Source organism: Lepidochelys kempii, chromosome 2 (assembly GCF_965140265.1).
Source record: "Lepidochelys kempii isolate rLepKem1 chromosome 2, rLepKem1.hap2, whole genome shotgun sequence".
NCBI lineage: Eukaryota > Metazoa > Chordata > Testudines > Cheloniidae > Lepidochelys > Lepidochelys kempii.
In genome coordinates this window covers 66,908,492-66,932,107 of record NC_133257.1, presented here as the reverse complement: position 1 = coordinate 66,932,107, position 23,616 = coordinate 66,908,492, and the positions used below count along the sequence as shown (strand labels likewise).

The 23,616-nt window shown below is 40.8% G+C and overlaps 1 protein-coding gene across 1 annotated transcript in view; it reads left to right on the top strand.

Annotated features, from left to right (window-relative positions):
* Nucleotides 1–380: 380 nt before the first annotated feature.
* The window catches only part of UBXN2B (UBX domain protein 2B), a 28,306-nt gene continuing 5,070 nt past the window's right edge, over nucleotides 381–23,616 (top strand). Inside the window, exons 1-8 of the mRNA XM_073331094.1 lie at nucleotides 381–583; nucleotides 3,074–3,177; nucleotides 6,392–6,463; nucleotides 8,704–8,869; nucleotides 9,224–9,310; nucleotides 13,074–13,183; nucleotides 17,005–17,142; nucleotides 21,966–22,127. Of these exons, the coding sequence (XP_073187195.1) occupies nucleotides 470–583; nucleotides 3,074–3,177; nucleotides 6,392–6,463; nucleotides 8,704–8,869; nucleotides 9,224–9,310; nucleotides 13,074–13,183; nucleotides 17,005–17,142; nucleotides 21,966–22,127 (953 nt within the window). The 5' untranslated portion in view covers nucleotides 381–469. The remainder of the gene's footprint in view (nucleotides 584–3,073; nucleotides 3,178–6,391; nucleotides 6,464–8,703; nucleotides 8,870–9,223; nucleotides 9,311–13,073; nucleotides 13,184–17,004; nucleotides 17,143–21,965; nucleotides 22,128–23,616) is intronic.

Genomic DNA, 23,616 nt, shown 5'->3' with positions numbered 1-23,616 from the left:
AGTCTCACCCCTCATTGGCCCTGACCCTGCTCCCTTGTAAATTCAAACACCCACCCCTAATTTCAATTCCTGGGGAAAACACTGTGACTGAACCAAACTGTAAACCTTGTATGTAATGGAAACCACTTCAAGCCAAGAGGTGTAGCAGCACCCCCAGCACCTAGGCCTATGCATGCCCACAACAGGAAGCTGGGCAATCATACAAAGCGGCACGCTGGGCCCTGCACACATGGGGGCCGGGGTGGGGGTGGGGGGGCATATGTGTGTGCACGCGCACACACCGAGGGGAGCAGGCACGCGCGCAATCACACGTTTGCGGAGGGGGCGGGGCTAGGGCTCGTGGACTGGTCCAGTCCCGCTCCTCCCGTTGCCATGGCAGCCTGGCGACGGAAGCGCTCTGCGGCGCTTCCCTCCAGGTCCGCAGGGCGCCGCTCGGAGCCGGGCCGCGGCTCCCTCCGTGCTGCTGAAGATGGCGGACGGCGGGGAAGCCGCGGGGCAGCGGGAAGAGGCGGCGGTTGACGGGCCGCGGCGGGACAAAGGGCCCCGGGCTACTGCCCGGCCACCCACGGCCCGGGACTTACAGGTACGGGAGGGCCGGGGCGGTACCAGGGAACGACGAACAAGAGCCCGGAGGCTGCCCCGGGCTGCTGGGCGGGGCTGGGCGGGGCTGGGCAAGGCCAGTCTCTGCGGTGGGAGGCGCGCGGAGGGCGCTGCCCGGCGGGCTGTATCTCCCGGCGGAGCGGGGCACTGGGAGCTGAGCGCTGGCGCGGGGCTGCTGCCTTCCCTTTCCATGCACACACCTGGCACCCTGCCCCTGGGCCCTCCGCCGCCGTGCTCCTCCCCACGGGGCCGTAACGTGCCATAGGGCGTGGGGTGATCCGCCAGGCGGCTTTGTGTCACACCCCTTCTCTCACGAGACCCACATTTTTCAGGACTTAATAGCCCGGCCCGATGAGGCTGCCCGCTCTTGTTTGCAGGGCCAGAATAAAGCTGCTTAATCCCAAAACCTTCTTGTTGCACCGATGAGCCTGGCTTTCAAACACTGGAGCAATGGAGAGGTGCTCCAGCCTGGAGAGAGTTTGGCTCCCATTTCTAGCTTCCTGCAAAGAAAGGATATAAAATCTTCTCAGCTGTAACCATTTCTTTTTCAGCATTCATTTTCCCCACCAACTTTAAAACTATGAAAGGCTTCCAAATAAAATTCTTTAAAACCATGTCTATGCTTGACCATGCTTGCAGCAGCATGAAGGGTAGGTGTAGCCAGGGGTCCTGGTGCTGCGGGTGTACTAGCAACCCCTGGCTTGAAGTGGTTTCCATCATATACAGGGTATACCGTTTTGTTCAATGGCTTTCAGCACCCCCACAATAAAAATAGTTCCAATGCCACTGCATGTAGCTGCATGCCGCAATGAAGGGCAGGTGATGTCCACACTCGCTGTGGAAATGAAAGTCTCCAGCAGAGATCTACTGGTATGTAAAGAGCTTGGGCATGTAAAGAGCTGTGTAGGGTATATACTTTAACATTCAGGCATGTAGGGCCTTCTGCTCTACTCAACCATGCCTCATTGTCTATACTACTATTTTATACCCTTGCTGATTGGGCGTGCTGTGTCTACTCTACACAATACACAAGTGTGGACCTACCCTTAGCTATTACTTAACTAAAAGAAACATGAAACTCTAGGCAGTGTTACTGTTTTTGTTTACATTACACACAAGGCCAGTACTTTGCTGACCAGTCCTTACCATTTTTCCTTTCTACTTACTAATATTAGGTTTGCACGTTAATTATTGTTGATAAAGCCTATGAGTCTATTGAGAATAACATTTTTAACTGAAGCATACAGTAGTTACATTCATCTTCAGGTTTCCAACTGTTGAAGATCGGACTTGTAGTTAAGCAGGCTTTTTGAGTAGATGGTCTTTCATGGTGTTAAATGTATCTGAAATAAAAGTTCCCTTTTTAACTAGCACAAATCTGTAGAATGCATATTAAGTTTGAGACACTGGATGTCTTTTAAAAGTTCTATTGCAGTCTAACTACTCTGTACAATTTTCTTAATAGCCTCAATTCTTCAACTAGTTTACTTTCCTGGATAACAAGCATCTCATGACAACACTTATTACAGTATTAAATACTGTGATTCTAAAACAGTTTGTCTTGCAGAGGGCTCTCATTATTTTAATGTTTGTTGTTTTGTAAGCCAAACCATAGTAGAATTACAGCCCTGCAGCACCATGTGGTGAAATGTTAATATCACTCCAGGGAACAGCAGAATCAAATTTTAGAACTCTGGTTTTGAGACAAAAAATTTAATGTTTTTTAAAATACTAAAATTTTTGTCTCAGAACCAAAGTACAACATTGTTAAAGACAATAGAAATCAAGCTACTAAAAATGTCGTATTTGGTATACCTTCGCATACTGTTTTTAAAGCTGAATCTGCCAGAGAAATGGCAGCATCTAGGACTATCCTTGGGAAAAGCCTTTCTAATACAGATTATTACGCTTGGGTGTAAGCCTTTAAACACTTGTTGAAGTCAGTGTTAACACATGCTAAGGTGCTTTGCTAAATTGGGATCTTAATATTAGTACATTCTGTCCTGGTTATAAACCTGTTATGTAGAAACTGAAAAATATAAATCAAAAGCTATTACTGTTGTGTTCTCTAACAACCTTATTGAAAGTAATGTGGCTTATTGCTTCACATGAACATAGAATATCTTTGTCTTAACCTTTTACAAGTAATGTGAGTGCTTTCTATGTATTCTGAACAGATGCTTCTGTATAAAAGTCTAGTCATTCTGTGCTAATGTAGCCTTATTACATATTTAATGGGGTAATTCAGACTTGTGTTTATTTTAATATGTAAATAAATACAAGTGTGTTTATTTCAGAGTACAAGTATCCAGACAAATATTTATGAGTATCTGAATAATGTCACTCGTGTTTCTAAATCAATAAGGAACCTGGGCTTCTAAAACAATGAATACAATATTTATTTTCTTGTTCTTTGTATAGTTTATATCTCTAGTCTTATCGATTTTTCTAAAAAGTCTGGTATTGTATGTAGTTGGCTTTGGCTGGGTTATATGAAGATGAAGTTAAAAGCAAGTTATCCCATTCTGACAGACCACCAGCTACAGTGGTTGGTAACCCAAGACTACCTGTTCAGAGGTAAGAAGTGATTTGTACATTAGGATTTGTAATTTATTTGACATCTGTAATATCTGTTTCAGTTTACTAACCCTGCTTTTGTCACAACATTCAGAAATTTGAGCTCAAAGAAGTATTATATTCCAATGCTTATTTAAAAAACTGTAACAACACAGAAGAGAAAAATGGGTGTCCCTATAATACTATGCCCACTCTGCTTCCTTAGGAAGTATTTGTAGCATATATTTATTTATTGAGTAGTCTTCATTCTGCAGCTGGTCCCAACCACTATATGTTTCTGTTAGATGCTGGAAAAAGACTCAAAGTTAAATGCAGAAGTAGTTATGCTGTCGCACAGATTTGGACATATGACCTGTTTTCTTTTTTAAGGGGAACAACTGTTAGGAGCAGGAGCAATTCACATGGAGGACTATGCATAGGTGTCTCTTTTGGGTCAGGAAACCACAGTGCTTATGTCAACATGAGGACTATGATCCGTGACCATTAAGCCCTATCCAAAATTATCCCTCAGCAGCATCTACCATAGGAGATTTGGCAAATATCCTCTAAGATTCTTCATGGGAACAAAGAACTTGGGTGGACAACCTCTGTGTGGTAGAGAAATTGAATATATTTCTCTGTTTTTCTGGCATGTTTAGGTGCATGCAGCCAACAAGAATTTGCTTTAAGTACTTAGGGTACACATAACAGAATATATGGAGACTCATTATAGCACTCTCAAATAATCTTCTAAAAAATCTTGCCAAGTTTAAATTAATCAAGTACAAAACAACTGAACAGTAAGATGTGTTTTGTTTTTAAAATGATCTATATGTGGCAAGTGACTGGGGCATGATGAACCAAACACAAGGCTTTTGTGGCTTTCCAAAAAGACCCCATCCACACAGATGTGTCAATGTGAATCTCATTTTTTAAAAAATGGGTGTATACCAGTGGACATCTCCACGACTGGACAACCTCCAATCCATTTGTGCACATGGATCTCTGGAAAGATGAAATTCACCCCAGGGTCGGATACTTGGGGGACAATAATAATTGTTTCTGGTTGAGATCGCCAATATAGGATGGTTAACCATCTATGGATATCACTATTAAAAATCTGCTTGCCAATACATACCACAAAGTTGTTATACTTACTTCCTGTTTCAAGTAGGGAATAGGTTGGTACTGTATCTTGAATACTTCAGAATGGTATATGTTGGCAAACTCTGACTCTCTATTGGCAATCATATACCATGACTCAGATGAATCATTTTTGGAAAGAAAAGATGCCCCCTTAACTACACAATGTTAAATAATTCCTAATTTGGATAGATTGTAGTCTACATCAATTGTCAATGTACCACTGAAGTCAGTGGAGCTAGGACAGTTTGCACCAGTGGTGGACCTATCCCATGGATCTGAAGCTAGTGCAGTGGTTCTGATTCCCTATTACAAAGTATCTTTTAAATTCATTCTAAATGTTTACTGTAAACTTTTGCAATGTTGGCTTTAAGAATATTTTTGAATTCATATAATGAACAGTAAGGATTGGGGAAACTACTGCTTGTAAGCTCTTTGGGACCAGTGACTGTCTTTTTGGTCTGTGTACAGCACCTATCACAATGGGGTCCGGGTCCATGACTGGGGTACCTAGCACTTTGGTAATACAAATAAATAATAGTAATGCTGGTTGGTCCGATTGCAGGTTCAAGTACAGTAACTCCTCACTTAAACTTGTCCCGGTAAACGTTGTTACGTTGCTGATCAATTAGGGAACATGCTCGTTTAAAGTTGCACAATGCTTCCTTATAATGTTGTTTGGCAGCCGCCTGCTTTGTCCACTGCTTGCAGGAAGAGCAGCTCGTTGCAGCTAGCTGGTGGGGGCTTGGAACCAGGGTGGACCAGCAGCCCTCATATCAGCTCCCCGCTCCCCTAAGTTCCCTGTGCAGCAGCCGCCCAGCAGGCTACCAATTGCTGGCAGTTCAGCTGTCCTGCCTCTCTCCCCCCCCTCCCCCCCCCACCATGTGCTGCTCCTGCCCTCTGCCTTAGAGCTACTCCCGGGAGCCTCCTGATTGCTGTGTATGGGAGGGGGGAAGAGGGGGACTAATGTCAGGGTGTCCCTCTACTCCTGCCCCCCCACCCCACCCCGCTTAGCCCTTCTCTATATGGGGACAGGGCTCAGGAGGCTGGCCGCAGCTGCTGTCTCAACTTCCTGATCTTTGAGGCAATGTACTTAGAATGGTGTCAGCATACTTAAAGGGGCAATGCGTATCTCTCTCTCTCTCTCTCTCCCCCACACACACAGGGTGTGTGTCTCTGTCTGCCATGCTGTCTCCCCTCCCTCCATTCATGCTGCCTTGTACAGTGTGAGGCTACATTAACAAAAATGTGTTAACCCTTGAGGGCTCAGCCGAATGCTAGTTCATCATTTAGCAGTAAGACATTCCCTGGGAAATATCCCACCCTCTTCCACCCTCTAACTTCACGACTTCAACCAAGCTTCACAATCATCATTGCTGTGTACAGTATTAAATTGTTTGTTTTAAAACTTATTTTGTGTGTGTGTGTGTGTGTTTTTATATATATTTTTATTTATTTATTTATATATAGTTTTTTGCTTGGTGAAAAAAATTTCCCTGGAACCTAACCCCCCCAATTACATTAATTCTTATGGGAAAATTGGATTTGCTTAACATCGTTTTGCTTAAAGTCACATTTTTCAGGAACATAACTACAACGTTAAGCGAGGAGATACTGTACTACAAAACCAGTTTTTAAATATAATTGAAGGTTAAGGGCCAGATTCTGCAACCCTTATTCACACTGAATGTTACCTGTTGATGTCAGTGAGGCCACTTTTGAAGTAAATTGTCATTCAGCATGCATAAGGATATTGCTGTATGGTCCTAAATGAGCTGCCCTCCATTCTTTCCTTGCTACATGGCAAATATTTGGAACTATTTACTGTGGTCAAAAGAACATATGCTGTTACAGAGTGTCAACGATTTAGAATTATTTTATAAAATGCTTAAACAGTGAGCCTGAATGGCTGTTGGAACCCATCAGGTCAGAACTTTTGAGAGACCTTATTTTTGCTCTCTCTCTTAGTTTTTTGTATACTTAAAAAAAAAAAAGACAGTCATAAAGTGTGAAGTACTTGTCACCATGGATATATGATGCAGTGTATATATCAGTAATCATCAAATGATTTTTTTTAAATATTTGTTGGCAGTCTAAAAATTGACTCCTTCAGAAGCTTGAGAAAACCAGAAAGAAGCATGAGTGATGACAAAGAAAACCAAAGGTACTGTAAAAACAGAAGCTTATTTATCTATAACAATTATGAATATATTAATTTAGTTTTTATTTTTTTCATTCATACATTTTTTTTTTCTTTCTTCATAATGGTGTTGATCTTAGTCTTTCCTCTACGTCAGTGGTTCTCAACTCTGGTCCACGGCTTGTTCAGGGAAAGCCCCTGGCGCGCCGGGCCGGTTTGTTTTCCTGCCGCGTCTGCAGGTTTGGCCAATCATGGCTCCCACTGGCTGCGGTTCGCTGCTTCAGACCAATGGGGGTTGCGGGAAGTGGCGCGGGCCAAGGGATATGCTGGCCACCCTTCCTGCAGCCGCCATTGGCCTGGAGCAGCGAACCGCAGCCAGTGGGAGCCGCAATTGGCTGAACCTGCGGACGTAGCAGGTAAACAAACTGGCTCAGCCCGCCAGGGGCTTTCCTTGAACAAGCGGCAGATCAGAGCTGAGAACCACTGCTCTAAGTGGTAACATAAGGGCTGTTGTGTGACTCATTAGAGGGAAATGGCAACACAAGGTATGGAGGATAGCCTTTCCTATTTAAAATAAAATGCTTTGTCCAACATTCAACCTATAATCTGAATCTTTCTGAACTGTAGGCTTCCATTCTTAATCTCTTTGGTTTTACATGTAATATTTGTTATAACCTCCCTCTCCCCTGGCAAAGTATTGCTCTTGATAATCCATAATGCCCAGGCCAAATTTAGGAAAATAAATTTTAGAATTAAATCAAATTTATATGTTACATATTTTGTAAATAATTATATATTTCTTAGATTTTATTTCTGGAACTGAAATGAATATGATGTAGAGGTATTAAAACGTGCTAGTAGCTCTTCCAAATATGCTTATTTTTTACATCTGCATTCCTGTCCATTATGTTTGGTAAGCCACTCAAGCACCTTTTTATTTAATAGTTTCGTTTTTGGTTCATAGTCAGATTTACACAGGTGCATATTGAGTAATTTTCCTCTAGAATAATCTAACTCTGTCCATTACTCAAAAAATCTTTTCTAATGAATCTTTTCCCCGCTTTTCCTTGCAACTCTTCTCTGTGTTTGTGTTCCTGTTTCACAGCTTAACTTTGTTCCTTTGTTACCTTCAGTTGTGTGAATCTTGTATTTAAGATTAAAGGTAACACTTAATCCTTAAACTGCTAGCAATAAGTTATTAACTTGTTAGAACAATCACCTCCAGCTCCGCTTCATCACATCACCCTTAGTTTATAGACATCAGTGTTGAGATAGCAGAATCAGTTTTATTCTAGTAAGCAGCAGCAGATTGACTTGTTTTATCCTGAATCAACTCACCTTGCCTCCTATACTTAAATAGTATGCCCAAAGAGAATAGGAAGCATTCAGCATTTTATTATCTGTTTAAAATCAAACCAAACAGACATTAAAGATGCTACAGCTTGACAGTATGTCATATCTATCTGTCTAAATTTGGATAGCATCCATCACCATGGTGTCTAAGCACATATTAGCCCCAAGCACTTCTAGTCTTTTAATCTTACTATCCGGCATGTATATAACTTCTGATTATAGATAATAAAACTACTAAATAATACACTCCTATGAAATGGATCTCCTGCAATGGCTAGAAATTAGTCTATTTTGAAAATAAACTAGATGTTTACTACTGTTTCTTTTATTCAGTGGTTTTCTCTGAAGTTACTGCAGACTCTAAAGTGCCTCAGAATATAAATTAATTGTTGTTAAAAAAGAACTAATATTGTTAGAAATGTGACCATAATTGACCATTAAGCCTAAAATCTGACTTTGGTGCTATTTTTAGTTGTTCCCCCAAACAGTTGTATGTTAATTCTACAAAGGCAATGTTAATTGTGCATCCTTATTTTGATCAGACTAGCCATAGTCTCATGCACAGAACCTCCCAGTGGAGATTATTCTTTCCAGGAGCTGGGGGAATCCACACAAGATAAGGCATGTAAAGCCACAGCTATGTCAGGACTGTGTTCGCTATAAAATATGACCATGGTTCCTAACCTCTGAGAACCTCTATTCCTTTGGAGGTCCAATACTGTAACAATTCTTTGAGCAGTGCTTCTTTGTGTATTGCAAAAGCCAGAACTGGATGAATGCTTCTGTGATCAAAGTGAAGAGGTCTTGTGCCAGAATTTGGCTCCATTTGTTTACTGAGCTTTTTTATTGAAAAATGGGTGTCCATCAATTACTTCAAAAGGATTGTCACTGATGTACATTATTGTTTAAAGATTTTACTCAGGTGACTCAGAATATAGCGGACTACAGATTGTTGGGCCTTCTGATAATAAGAATCCCAGTAAAATTGTTGATGAACTTTTCAAAGAGGCGAAAGAACATGGGGCAGTTCCACTGGATGAAGCCGCAAGAGCCTCAGGTGATTTTAGTAAAGCTAAAGTAAGTATAAAAAAGATAGTTTGGTGAAAACCAAACGAATTATAGTTATTTTTGCCTAAATGGCTTATTGTCTCGTGAATTATATTACTAATGCTTGCAAATGTTCAATTTCCAATCTTAACATTTCATAGTACACTGACTGCTTTGCATGGTTATAATTTCTAACTACCTAATTTGCTAATTAGAAGGCATATCAATTAGAACATTATGTGTTTGTGTTAACTAAAAAAGCAGGCTTGTTCACATTTTAATTTATATGCTTGCACCCCATTAAATATTTTTGTAACTTGTTTCATGTATCTATTCTGGCTGTTTAATTTTTTTAATTAACTTTCTTTTTAAATATTTTATCAGTCATTTTCAGGTGGTGGATACAGATTGGGTGACTCATCACGGAAGCGCTCTGAATATATATATGGAGAAAATCAGAATGGGCAAGATGTACGTAAAATGTTGAATAGCAGAAAATAGGGCTACACATTCTGACCCCTGGTTGGCAATGTTTGAAGCCCAAGTTTTCAAGATAATGTTTTTATATAACAATAGTTTTGTTTATAATGAATAGCTATAGAGCCATGTAATGTACATTTTAAGAATAATTTCTTAAAGCCAAAGGGTCTACATGGACAAAAATACATAGATTATGAAGTACATAAGCTCTGCAGGTAGAGGAAAGAGGTGTTTGGCAAAAGGGTTGTATTTCTGTAAGTGCTCTGTGACTCTAATCTGAGTTGCAAAGTGCTCCTTTGGAATTAAAAGCTTAATTTTGTGAGGAGTTGCCTACAATATTTAAAGGCTCTGTAGAAATTAGTTGTATTGATTCAGCCCTATTAAGCATCTCACAACAATTCATAACTTGTAATTTTGTGTGTTGTCTATATTCCCTGTGAGATAGAAAACTGAGTGTCATTGATAGTAAGCTACTGGAATACTCCCTAGCTAAATAAGATCCTTCTAAAGTTGATATCGTGTAGAAAGAAAATAAATATTATATTTGACTAATTTTAAGTCCTATTTAGGGTGAAGAGAAAACAACCGGAATGGTTCTACTTTGTAGAAGAAGCTTCAATCTCTTCCCGCTTCATAGTGTTCTGTGTTGTTGTAGCTCAGTGATTTCTGTGTCAGTTTATAGTTAGAAAGAGGTGTCTTTTCCTGTCAGCCTTTCATATTATTTGCACAGTGAGAGTCAAACAGGGTTCTTTCCATACCATGCATCATCACCAATAATAAATGTTCTAACATCCAAATTGGGCCTTCAGCTACACCTGTGAAAGTGCTGAGATCAGTATGACAAATTGAATAGAATAGAAGAGTTGTTTCCTGATTGCCATTGTTTTCATCAGACTTGGATAGGTGTGACTGATAGGAGCTTAATAAACAACTTAGTTGATGCACAAGATGGAAAAAACATCAGCAGTAATTGAATCTTAGCTGAGCTTGGTCGGCAGTGCTAACAGGAGTAAAGAAGAGTCAAACTTACTTTTGCCACCAACGAGAGCAGACATGACCCTGAATATACACAGGGAATAGAATTGTGAACTAAGATGATGCCATTTTATATAGTCACTTTTCAGAGTAAAACTACACTATAATATCATCAGTAAAACTAAATTAACACTAAAGCATCTTTCTCTCTCTGGTGCCTTTCAGGGTCCTGTGCTAGGTCATCTCCTCTTTGTCCTTTGTGCTCAAGATAGCTCCACTTGATTTCAGCTAACACCTCTATGGAAATAATTTTACAAATCTAATTCTCTTTCTCTAATCTTCATCCCTCTGTCCACCTCTTCAACTGTGTTTGATATACTTATGTGAATGTCCTCCTGCTATCTCAAGCTCATTTTCTCCAACCTTGAACTTTTCTCCTAAAATTTCTTCATTTTCTTTTCTTCTCTAACACCATTTTCCACTCCCCTACCCTCCCATATTTGACTTCTGCTCTTTCCCCACCATAACTAGTGCTAAGTTCTGTCACTTCTTCCTCTCTAAGGGCTTGTCTACATAGAAACTTAGTGTGTGGCAAACCAGTGTGTGAATGAACAGCACACTAGCTTGTTGCACACTAAATCCTTGTGTGGATCATGCTACTGCATACTAACAGTTCTGTAGTGTGCTTTGACATACTGCTGTTTGAAACAGGTTGTAAGAAACAGCAGTAAATCAAAGCACACTACAGAACTTTTAGTGCAAAGTAGCAGGGTCCACATGGCCTGCTACTGTGCAGTAGGCTAGTGGGCTCTACATTCACACCCTGGATTTCTGCACAAGTCCTGTGTTTGCAAACCCTAAAAAACCAAAGTTCAGCTATAGCTACTGTTAAAACCCTTGTCTATGCTTTTGTCATATTTCCTCTTCCTTCTTGCAACCACTTCCTCTGTGGTCTTTGGAATTCTCACCTCTACTTCCCTCCAAACTTTCCAAAATATCATTGCTAAAGTCATCTTTATCTGTGTCTACTCTGCCATTATAATTGTCCCCTTCAGCCCTTTTGCTGGATTCTTTTCTTACTGCATCAGGTTTTTCATCCTTGCCTTTAAGGTTCTGCATAATTTTGCCCTATCCTTATCTCTACTCTTCTTTCTTCCTATGCTCCTGCATGCTCCTTTTCTGTGCTATAATCATCTGTATCTGCTGCTCCCTCATTCTCCTTTTTCTTACTCTATACCTCATTTTTTATGCTTTTCCTAAACTTGTGAGCACTCTCTTGCTGCTTCTTGTAAATCCAGACTTCCACATATTTCTTCTGTTTACCCTGAATTGTTCTTACCAACTTTCCCTGGCAGTAAGTCACACTCTCACCCAGACATTTTCCTGAATTTTTTCCTCGTCTGTTTTAGAATGCAAGCTCTTCTGAGCAGGAATGTCTTCTTTTATGTTTTATAAAACATTGCATAATTGTTTAGTGTTGTATAAATGCTTAAGTAATCGCATCTTGATTACTGAAACATCCTTTCTCTGGCCTTGACAAATGCAGTCTTGCCCTGCTTATTTCCACTAAGAATGCTTCTGCAAAGATCATTTTCCTAGCTTGTTACTTTGACCATATAACCTTTCTCTTTGTATCCCTTCACTGGCTCCCTTCTTCTCTGTTGTATCAAATATAAGCTACTTGTCTGCACTTTCAAGGCCTTTCATGATTATCTGCCTCCCTACCTGTCATCTCTCATTCCATATTGAAAGGTTGACTCCTACCTCCAATAAGCCCATGATGCTAGCTTCCATCACCCACTTGTTAAATTGGCAGACAAGTACCTTCATGCTTTCTCTTATGCTACCCATTGTGCCTTGGAGAAGCTCCCTGTAAAACAAAACAAACTCATTATCCTATTTTGAATCCCTCTAAAATTCTCCTTTGCCCTGAAGCCTACAGAAAATATGGCAATTGTTATGTTGCTGGGTATGCTGAGAATACATACATACCTATCATGTTAACCAATATGTCTCATTGTTTCCTTGTACTCCCCGGTCAGTCTGTCTGTACCCATCTGTTGTCTCTTATCTTATACTTAGATTGTAAGGTCTTGGGGGCAGGCAGGGTGTGTATTTTTGTTCTGTGTTTGTACAGTGCCTATCACAGAGGGGTCCTAGTCCATGACTTGGGGCTCCTAGGTGTTACAATAAAAATAACAATGATAAAACCAGTTATCAGAATTACTAATTCTAACTCTCGCTTTATTCCACAAGTGATTAGAATAGTAGTAGTAGTCTGCAAGTTTATGGGTGCTAGATCAATTTTAAACAAAAACAGTATTCACTATTTTGAAAGCAGTTGCATCACCTGTTAAGCCTAGTACACTATTGTTGGCATATATTTTCTGTGTACCTTGTATTTTATCTATTAGCTATGTCACTGTTAAAAGTCAAGGCTTATTGTGAGGTTCAAGGGTGCCAATCTGTCTGAGGTCTCAGTACCATTGAATTTGTAATTTCAACTGTAGCAACAGTGCCAATGTTACTAGAAGTCTATATCACTTTTGGGGGGGGAATCTAAAAATGACAGTCCAAAATCTCTCTACAAAAACTAACACAGTATTTTTATTTCTTTTGCCTTCTGTCTTATGTTTCTATGTTTTGCTCCAAAATGTGTGTGTGTTTTAGATTCAGTACTCTGTTTGCCAATATGTACAAAGCTAACAAAAAAGATCAGCAGATAATTGCTTAGAAATTTTTTCATTTAGTTTTTTATTATACTTTCTTTGCTCAATAGGTTCAAATTTTGCTTAAACTATGGAGGAATGGTTTCAGTTTAGATGATGGAGAGTTGAGATCTTACACAGACCCAACAAATGCTCAGTTTCTTGAGTCTGTTAAAAGAGGGTAAGTTATAATGGTGGTTACTTTGCTGACTATATCAGAGCAATCGGTTGGAGAGAAGGGAAATAGTAATAAAACAGTGATGAATATTAAAGTATATGACCTTTTTGCAGTGTAAAGCAACCGAGTACTGAAACATTAAATAATCATTGTACCAGAAACAAGATTAGGCTGATTAATGTTACTGCAGAGATACAGACAGTGTATATTGTCATAGGGACCTCTTTGCAATGGATCAAAAGGCATTTATGCCTCCTGCAATTTTATAAGGATTGATGTTGTACGCTTTCTTAATTTCCTCCTATCTTGAAAACTTTTTTTGTGATGGGAGAAGGACTGCGGTATGGGACTATTCCATAGACTGTCTATTTATTATGCTATAGCTGCACTGAGGACACCTCTGAAGCCTAGATGTTAGCTAGCATTATCTGCATATACACACACACGTGCGCGCGCGCCCTCTGACGCAACAAGGGGCCTACACACATTGCCACTCCACGCAATGTATTTCTGCGAATATGCTCAAACAGAAATAATCTCCATAGGGGGTATGCTTTTAGTTCCTGCTGGGCAGTAGTAGGCTCAGAAGTGCCAACTGTGATTCAAAATAATTCATGGTTTATTCACTGCAACAAATGCCTCCTTCTGTTTGAATATTCATATTATGCTGGGCTGAGCAAAACAGGTGTAGTTATTCCTTAACATGAATAATGTTTTAATTAGGGCTGTCAAGCGATTAATTTTTTTTAGTTGTGCGATTTAATTGCACTGTTAAACAATAATAGAATACAATTTTTATTTAAATATTTTAGATGTTTTCTACATTTTCAAATATATTGATTTCAATTACAACACAGAATACAAGTGTACAGAGCTCACTTTATATTTATTTTCGATTACAAGTATTTGCACTATAAAAAAACCAAAAGAAATAGTATTTTTCACTTCACCTAATACAAGTACTGTAGTGCAATCTTTGTTGTGAAAGTGCAACTTACAAATATAGATTTTTTTTTGTTACATAACTGCACTCATAAATAAAACAATGTAACACTTCAGAGCCTACAAGTCCACTCAGTCCTACTTCTTGGTCAGCCAATCGCTAAGACAAACAAGTTTGTTTACATTTACAGGAGATAATGCTGGCCACTTCTTGTTTACAATGTCACCTGAAAGTGATAATAGGCCTTTTCATGGCACAGTTGTAGCCATCACAAGATATTTATGTGCCAGATGTGCTAAAGATTCATATGTCCCTTCATGCTTCAACCACCATTGCAGAGGACATGTGTCCATGCAGACATGGGCTCTGCTCAATAAGAATCCAAAGCAGTGCGGACCGATGCATGTTCATTTTCATTATATGAGTCAGATGCCACAAGCAGAAGGTTGATTTTCTTTTTTGGTGGTTCAGATTTTGTAGTTTCCGCATCAGAGAGTTGGATAAGGTGAATTGAAAAATACTATTTCTTTTGTTTATCATTTTTACAGTGCAAATATTTGTAATAAAAAATAATATACACTTAGAAAAACTGTAGAAAAACATCCAAAATATTTAATAAATTTCAATTGCTATTCTATTGTTTAACAGTGAGATTAAAACTGCCATTAATCATGATTAATTTTTTTTAGTTAATCGTGTGAGTTAACTGAGATTAATGAACAGCCCTAGTTTTAATACCTGTGAAGTGTCCACTATGTATGTGAAAAGCATGATTTGCTATCTTAGGCAATCTTAGCAAAAGTATTTTCTTAACAGTATAGAAGGAAAAGTGTTGATATAAGTTTTTAAACAGCTGAGCTCTACCGAAGTGGTGGATGCATTTTGGCGGTATATAAAATAAATAAATAATGTATGAAGACTTGCAAAGGACTGATTCTTTTAATTGAATGGCACTATGCAAAAGTAAAATATAGTATTGCTAATATTTACTCAACACGCTTAGTTTTGTTTATGTAGGGTTACAAGTTTTATTGTGAGGAGGAATATTGAAGTTATAAGTTATAAAATGAAATACATTTTGAACACTTGAAATTACTCCAGTGACTGCAAGTCCAGTTTTCAAAATCCATGTTATACCTCTTATTGTATATGTATATATTAGATTTCATCCCTCTTCCCTCCACCCTTTACATATTGATTGTTTGAGATTGTAAGATCTTGAGGGTAGGGTTGTGTCTTTGTATTTGTACAGCACCTCGCACAGTGGGGCGATGTTACTAATTGAGGGCCCTGGGTGCTACTGCAATATAATAATCAGCTGATTATTTCTCAAGGCCTTTTTCCTCCCCTCAATTGGAGTAAGATCCCTGTTAAGGACTGTGATTGACAGGCAAAAAAAATGTATTCCATTAGAGCCGGGGTAGGGAACCTCCAGCCCACTACTTAATTTAATCCAGCTTACAGCAAGTCTCTGTGCTGTGGGCCAGAAGCCCTGAGCCTCTGCGCCCTCCCCTCCCACCCCCCATTCTCCCCTCAGCTCCCAGGCGGAGGGGCAATCAGGGAAGCTGCGCATGATGCCCCCAGCACTGGCTCCACAGCTCCCATTGGCCAGTAACCACGGCCAGTGGGAGCTGCGGGCCCGGCGATGCAGGCATGGGCAGCATGCACTGTGCAGAGCTCCCTGGTTGCCCCTTCACCTAGGGGCTGCACATGCCAGCCGCTTCCGGAAGCAGTGCGGGGCCAGGGCAAACAGGTAGCCTGCCTTAGCCCCACTGCGCAGCCAACCAAAGTTGCCGCAGGTAAGCACCACCTGGCCGGAGCCTGCACCCTGAGCCCCCTGCCACACCTTAACTCCCTCCCAGACCCCGCACCCCAACCCCCAGGTCTCAGCCCCCTCCCACACCCAAACTTCTTCCCAGAGCCTGCACCCCAACCCCCACCCCAGTTTTTGAAACCCTCCTGCACCCTAATTCCCTCTCAGACCCCCACCTGCACCCCCAATCCCCTTCCCGTGCCCTGAGCCCGCTCCTGCACCCCAAACTCCTCATCCCCAGCCCTACCCCAGAGCCTGCATTCCCAGCCGGAACCCTCACCCCATCCCGTACCCCAACCGCCTGTCCCAGCCCGGAGCCCACTGCTGCACCCTGAACCCCTCATTTCTAGTTCCACCCAGGGGTCTAGGGTAAGCCCCCAGCTGGTTCCCGCTACTGTGGGGGAAGCCCTGAGCTTCCACGCCGCCCTCTCCCCCCCCCCCGCTTGTGGGGCTGTGTGTGGCCCGTGACTGATTTTTTCTGTGGGTCAGTGGCCCCTGATAGAAAAAAGTTTCCCCACGCCTGCATTAGAGATTACTTGAGAAAACTTTAAAAATGTTTGATTAGTGAAAAATTATAATATAAATTTAAAGTTACAGCAACTATTTTTAGACATTTCTAATTCTGTTCCTCTGGATTATTTTTTAAATTCTCAACCAAAATATTAAAAATATCTAAGTATGGGCAATATTCCATCTCACTTTTTTTTTAAACACAGAACTCCCCAGTAACTTCATCTGCTTGAACATCATTTGCAAAATGTAGCTATTACAATGAATGAGTGTACAATTTTATCAGTGCACCCTAGATTTCAACTTGTGACTTAATAATGAACTACATTAATTATACATTCCATTAGTCTTTATTTTTAACTCTAGCTTCTAGAAGAAGTAGGCGCAATTGGATTCCTCTGCATTTTGATACAGATAGGGCAGTAGTTTCCACTCTTTATTAAAATATTGTTTAGGCTCTTGTAGGATCCATACTGAAATGTTTTACTGTACTGTAATTCGGAATTTCTATTGTGTACTTTAAGGAGACAGCTAAAATGGTTTATTTTTGCATTTAAGAGAGATTCCTTTGGAACTTCAATGGTTGGTGCATGGTGGCCAAGTTAACTTGGATATGGAAGACCACCAAGAACAGGAATATGTAAAGCCTAGATTGAAATTCAAAGCTTTCAGTGGAGAAGGACAAAAGCTTGGAAGGTAAAAAAAAATGTAAACAAATTAATGTTCTCTTCTGTCATGTGCATGTGTAATTTGCAATTAAAGAGAAGAGTAGGACTCAGGATGACCGCAAAAGATGCATTTTGTTTTTGTAATGTTTTCAAACACTATAGGAGACTTCTGGAGAAGGTAACTCAGTGCACTTTCCACTTACGGCAGTTAATACCAGAAGTGTTTACTGATCCATCTTGTTCAAAGAATGTAGTGAATGAAAACAAATACTTTATTAATCCAAAATATCACAGGTCAAATATGTCAAAACTTAGAAGTTAGAAGACCAGTTAAGGTTGCCTTTGCAATGTAATTCTGTCCCATTGTGTGCATGCCTTATTTTACAGTCTTCAAGGCTGCAGAGAGGGTTTTGGGGGTCCAGTTCAAAATCTGAAATTGATGTCCCCATCCAAATAAAAAAAAATTACCATGGAATGAAAGTTTAGGAAGAGGGGAAAGGATACAGGGGGAGGGGGTCAGCGAAGCCCCAGGCCTGTGTGTTTGCTGCCTTCCCCACAGGAATGGGGATGCTCTTCTCTGCATGTAGCCAGGTCTTGCCTCTCCCTGAACTCTAGCCCTTCTAGCCCTGTCACTAGCGGGAATAGTATCCCTGACCTTACTCCTTCTTCTGGGCTGTCAGCGTGGCAGGTTGCCTCAAGCCTGGCATAAAGATGCCAATAACCTTGACTATGGGTTCTGGGCCTGGATGAGATGGGCAATTCGCTCCCTGCATTATTGATGGCAGGCATCAAACCTGAGCAGCATTGCAATCCCGTTCACCATGTTGCAACACTTCTTCACTCAAATTTGGCTCAGCCGCCCCTCTGTCATTTTGTGAGCCCTCTGAAACAGGGGCCCTGGGGCAAACTGCCCCTTCCACGCCCCCCCATCTCTGGGCAGCCCTGCTTAATTACATGATCACATACTGTGGGGGTTTTTTTGTATAAATTGGTCAAATTTAGGGGGTTTTTGTGGGAACAGCAGAAGCTGCACCCTTGAAATCAGGGTGATACCCCTGCCGAATTTAAAGTCCCTGTTTCAAAGAATGGAGTTGCCAAAGTTGTAAGATTTTTTTAACACTGGGAAAACAATGTATTTTACCCTTATCTTTATTCTCAGATGTGGCTCAACCATTTTTGCTAAAATTTTACAAAAAATTCAGCCTGAAATGGACACCCAGAATGGAACATTTCAGCCTGAATGCTTAACATTTGGCCAAGTTATAGGCAACTAAAAACAGGGTCTTATAATAGATAGGGTGACTATATTTCCCAAAGGGAAAACAGGACACCGCATGGGGCTTGCCTGAGCCCTGCTGCCCAGGGCTGGGGTTGAAGCCTAAGGCCCTCTCTCTCCCCATCTCCCATGTGGGGCTTGCCCGAGCCTTTCCCCACAAGAGCAGGGCTGACAGACCTAGCCCCGCCACCCAGGGCTGGGGCTGAAGCCTGAGCCCCGCTGCCCAGGGTTGACGTAGCAAGCCTTCCACCACCACTCCACACCACTACCATCCCACACCCATACCACCCCCGGTGTGGGGCTCACCCAAGCCTTGCCCCCAGCACAGGATTGAAAACCCTAGCCCCACCACTCAGGGCTAGGGCTGACAGCCCAAGGTCTGACATCGTCACACCCCTCCCCCGCCACGTTCCTCTGCTTTGGCAAAACTGTGCATTTGACCCATTAGCTTTTGTGACAAATGCACACTTTTGCCAAAAATGTCAGGACATCCTGGACAGGGCTTAAAAAGGGGACTGTCCCACCAAAACAGGATGTATGGTCATCCTAATAATGAAACATTTTTGGGCAACTTTAACGAAGGGTGGTGCTACCAGTTCTGCTTATAATCATCGGAAAAAAATGTATGCAGGATGTTAAGATTATTCTATTCAAATTTAAACTTGCTGCTTTATTACTGTTTCTAGAGAATCATGAAGTGGAATTTGACATTCATAGTGGAATGTCATTCCAATCTGCCAGATCAGTTTACCTAGACACTTGATAAATTAATATATACAAAGACCTGTCCTTCCTTTATTAAGGAAATGTAGCTGATTAAAAGTAATGGATTGATTGCCAACCAGATTGTAGCCCTTATTTTACTGTTTGAATGGGTAGAATGCCGAGAGCTGTAGTATAGGATTCCTCATGCAACCTTGCCAATATGCCTCAACCCTGATCTGGAAGGACCACTCTTTATACATAGTCCTTCACACTTAAGTCTTGATCGTTGTTAATTCCTTGCTGTCTCACGTGAGACTGCCAAAAACTTTGCCTACTTTGTTGGAGATTTTAAAGAAGGCACCAGTTCAACAGGAATTTGACTGAGACCACTAATTTATTCAACCCTATAGCCGTCAGTACTTGGTCTGTATTTAATCCAATGACGTTCAGTATAAATAGCAAACTGTATATTCCATTACTAATTCCCTGAACCATCCAACCCCCATCCTTCTCTGTCATTTTCTGCTTTTAGCCATAAACATTTTCATAGTCTGATACTTGACCAAGTTCTTGATAGGATTTCTGTATGGCAGCAATTAAAGTATCTATTGGCTGAAATGCCAGTGGCAGAAATATTGTGATATAGTATATGAACTGGTGACACCTTTGAATATAAGACTCCCAGCTACACAATTGACAGGTCCGGTATCCTTAAACAGAAGAGATATTAATTTGAGAATCCCGCTTGATTTATTTTACACAAAATGAATATGAACAATAAATTGCATGATGTTAAAACCTGAATTCCAATGAAATCCTGGTGAGAGCTTCAAAGGCTGCCACAAAAAGCTGAAGTACATAGATAATAGTCATTGAAACATAAGCAATAATGTTAAAGAATGTGACACCTGCCTTTGAATTGCTTAATCTGGTATCTGGGGGCAAGAATATGTGGATGATAAAATTCTAAACAGTTACATAATAGTGCAACTGCAAAATATGTTCTAGTGACTGAGCATCTGAGATGTGACAGTCAGCTTGCATCCCTAATCAGACTTGAGATATTATACCTTTTTAGACAAGGCTTTAAAAAACTATTCAAGGTAACTCAGCAAGAAGAAGCAGAAAAAAATATACGTGTAACATTCTGTCCTCAAGCTTTTATGTAACACAGAATCATAGGCTCCAGAGCAATCTTATAGACTAACTCAATAATGCCTAGCAGTTGAATAGTAAACATCTCAACTGCTTGATGCTCACCACGTTATATAATGTGTACTAATTTTGTCAGCAAGGCAGTTCTGATACCTTTTTGGAAATAGCTTACAATATACACTCGTTCATAAGCCAAATATTTTTGGTAAAAAAGGACGCATCAAAGAGCAGCGGTCGGCTTATAAACGGGTCTACACCAAAATGTGGTGATTTTAAACTCTATGAAATCATTGAATTGACTATCTAATACATTGTCCTTTTGTTTACCTGGAGAGCCTGCGGGCATGGCGCCCCTCAGTTCCCTGTGGCCACAGTTCGCCATTCCCAGACAATGGGAGGTGCGGGAAGTGGCACGCAGTTGACTGTAATTTTGAAAGTGATTGTAATTTTGAAAGTGAAGACACATTTGTTCAGTTATTGTTCAGTCAGGGTAAGCTGCTGGTGGTCAGGACCTTTTGTTCACTTGGGGCGTCTGCAAGCACAGAGCCCCTCAGCTCCCAGTGGCCGTGGTTTCCCGTTCCCAGCCAATGGGAGCTGCAGGAAGTGGCACCACTTCCCACAGCTCCCATTGGCTGGGAACGGCAAACCACGGCCACTGGGAGTGAGGGGCTCTGTGCCTGCAGGCGCCCCAAGTGAACAAAAGGTCCCGACCTGACGGGCCGGGAGCCAAAGTTTGCCAGCCCCTGAAATATAGGGTCGGCTTATGAAAGGGTCATGCAGTTTTTACTATTTTTACATATCCATTTGGCGGGGGGTCGGCTTATAAACAAGTATATACGGTAATTAATTTTTAACTGTGTTAAAATAAATATATAACACATCTAAGATCACATAAGCAGATTTGTTTGATTACAACAGGCAATAGCTACATGTTGTTGTTGCTTCAAAACTCCTGTTCAGATTTTCACTCTCCAAGTCTTCCTTCTTTGCACTTAACTGACATATTCAAATGAATTTGCTGAAAAAGCTTTCATTTGCAGGTAAGGTGTGTGGGGTGTAAGTGTCAAAAGTTGGTTCCATTAATTGCATGGGTTTTTGATTTGGAGCTTTCAGTGTAAGCCAGTGATGGGCAACCTGCGACCTGTGGGTTGTTTTATAATCATCTGTCCATATATATAAAATTATGCAACTGTATTAGCCTTCCCTCTTTCGTAGTGATGTGCATTAAATTAGGGATGTAAAATGTTTACTAGTTAACCTGTAAGCATTAGTCTTACTGGTTAATCCACCTTAACCGTTAACCCCACACCAGCCCACCCGCTGGCCCCAGCCACAAGGGCAGGAGCAGCCCCAGCCGCACCAGTCTGATCCTTTAATCGGTTAACCATTTAAGTGAAAAAATTTTAATCGTTTAAACGATTAACTTTTTAAACAATATTTATATCCCTGTGTGAAATAGTTCTGTATATAAAAAAATATGTACAAGAAACCTCATGTATGGAGAAAATGTTCTTGTGTAACTAAGTGCATGTTTATAAAATCTTATCCATGTATTAATGCAGACAGCTTTGACACTGTTTTCAATACCCAGGTCAATTAGCATACAGTGCATGATACTGGTTTCAGATAGAAAAAAAAGATAAGAAATGTTCTAAAATACATCTTTTCAGTTGTGGTTTAATTCTTTCAGTAACACCTATATTTCAATCCTTTAGCCTCACACCTGAAATTGTCAGTACACCTTCTTCCCCAGAAGAAGAGGAAAAATCCATTCTTAATGCAACTGTTCTGATTGATGACTCCATTGCAACAACTAAAATTCAGATTAGGCTAGCGGATGGAAGCCGTTTGATACAAAGGTTCAATCAAACACACAGGTAAACTAATGCCACAGAGATACAAGTAACCACACTTCTTTCAGTAAGATAAAAAAAGAACTAAAATAGCAGCTGGCATATAAAAAGGCAAGAATGATGGTAACAAAGGTAAAGTGTATAAGCAGTTTATTAATTATGAATGTTTGCGGTAGAGGAACGCTAGATGTAGAATTACACTTTTGGAGGTGATCAGATTCAGGCATTTGGTAATTGTAAAATTAATATAACTTTCATCGTCCATACTCATATCATTCTGGCTGTTAGTTTGGATATAGCCTTGAGAATTACTTCTGTTTGGCTGCTTGATGTGTGGTGTTATGCAATTACTTATCCATTCTAAGAGTGCATTTGTGCAGAGTTTGGCAAAGTTATACTGTTGTCACATTTCCTGCTCTACATGTATGTGAGAACTGTGGTGGGCAGAGTGAGACAGTTTCAGCTGTAGTACAATCAGTGAGCAGAGGGACTTGCAATGCTAAGTCTCTTTATTTTAGCAGACCTGAATAATACAACCTTCCTTCTTTCCTAGTATTTGGTTGAGAGCAAGGTGGCTGAGGCTTAGTCCAATTAAAATAAAGGTGATGCTGATAGATTGGGAATAGAACTGTGCAGGAAACAGATTTCCTGTCCTGTTAAAATTTTTGAGATTTCAAAAACACTCCCATTCTGCATATAGACAAAACAGTGACATTTTATGTAGTTGCAAAGAGCCGAAGAGAGACACACTCCAGAACAGTCAATGCATGGTGCATAGGGCACGCACCTGGGATGTGGGAGGCTACGTTCAGGTCCCTGGTCTGAATCAGTCAGAGCAAGACTCATACCTAGATCTCCCACGTCCAGTTGAATGCCCTAACCAGTGGGCTATTCTGGTGGTGGTGGAGGAGGAAGGTGTCTCTCTCATTTAGACCAGAAATTCCATCCTCAACCCAGGAAACCATTCCTGGCAAAAGTTTTTTGTTTAAACTGGCATGTTCCTGCAAAAAGTTTTGGCAAATCAGTATTTTGTGACAAACCACTGCATTGAATATTCCTGACCAGCTCAAGCGGGGAAACTGATACAAGGTGTGACCCAGGATATTGCTTTTCCCCATTATTGAGGGAGTATTTCCAGTCTTGAAGGAACTTTGCCATCCAGGAGGGGAAGGGGGATTCTGGACTCCAACCTGCTCCTAGGTTCCCAGATAGCATCAATAGCCAGAAGCACTTGTTTCCATGTATTTTGTTAGGCAATAGTGACCCTTTTCTCACATAGTTGTCATAGTTATCCAAGCACTGATAATGTCAATATAGAATACACTTCACAGCCCAGTGTACGGTAGACGATCAGTAAGGAACTACAGCTACTGCAGGATGCTGCTGTCTGCTTGCTTAATTATTGGTTAAAGAGGACATTTTACACTAACTCTTCAAAGATTGCACAGGCTTATTATTTTCCTCTGGAACAATTTTGCAGCATTAAATTTGTTCTCGAGCCCTGTATAATTTG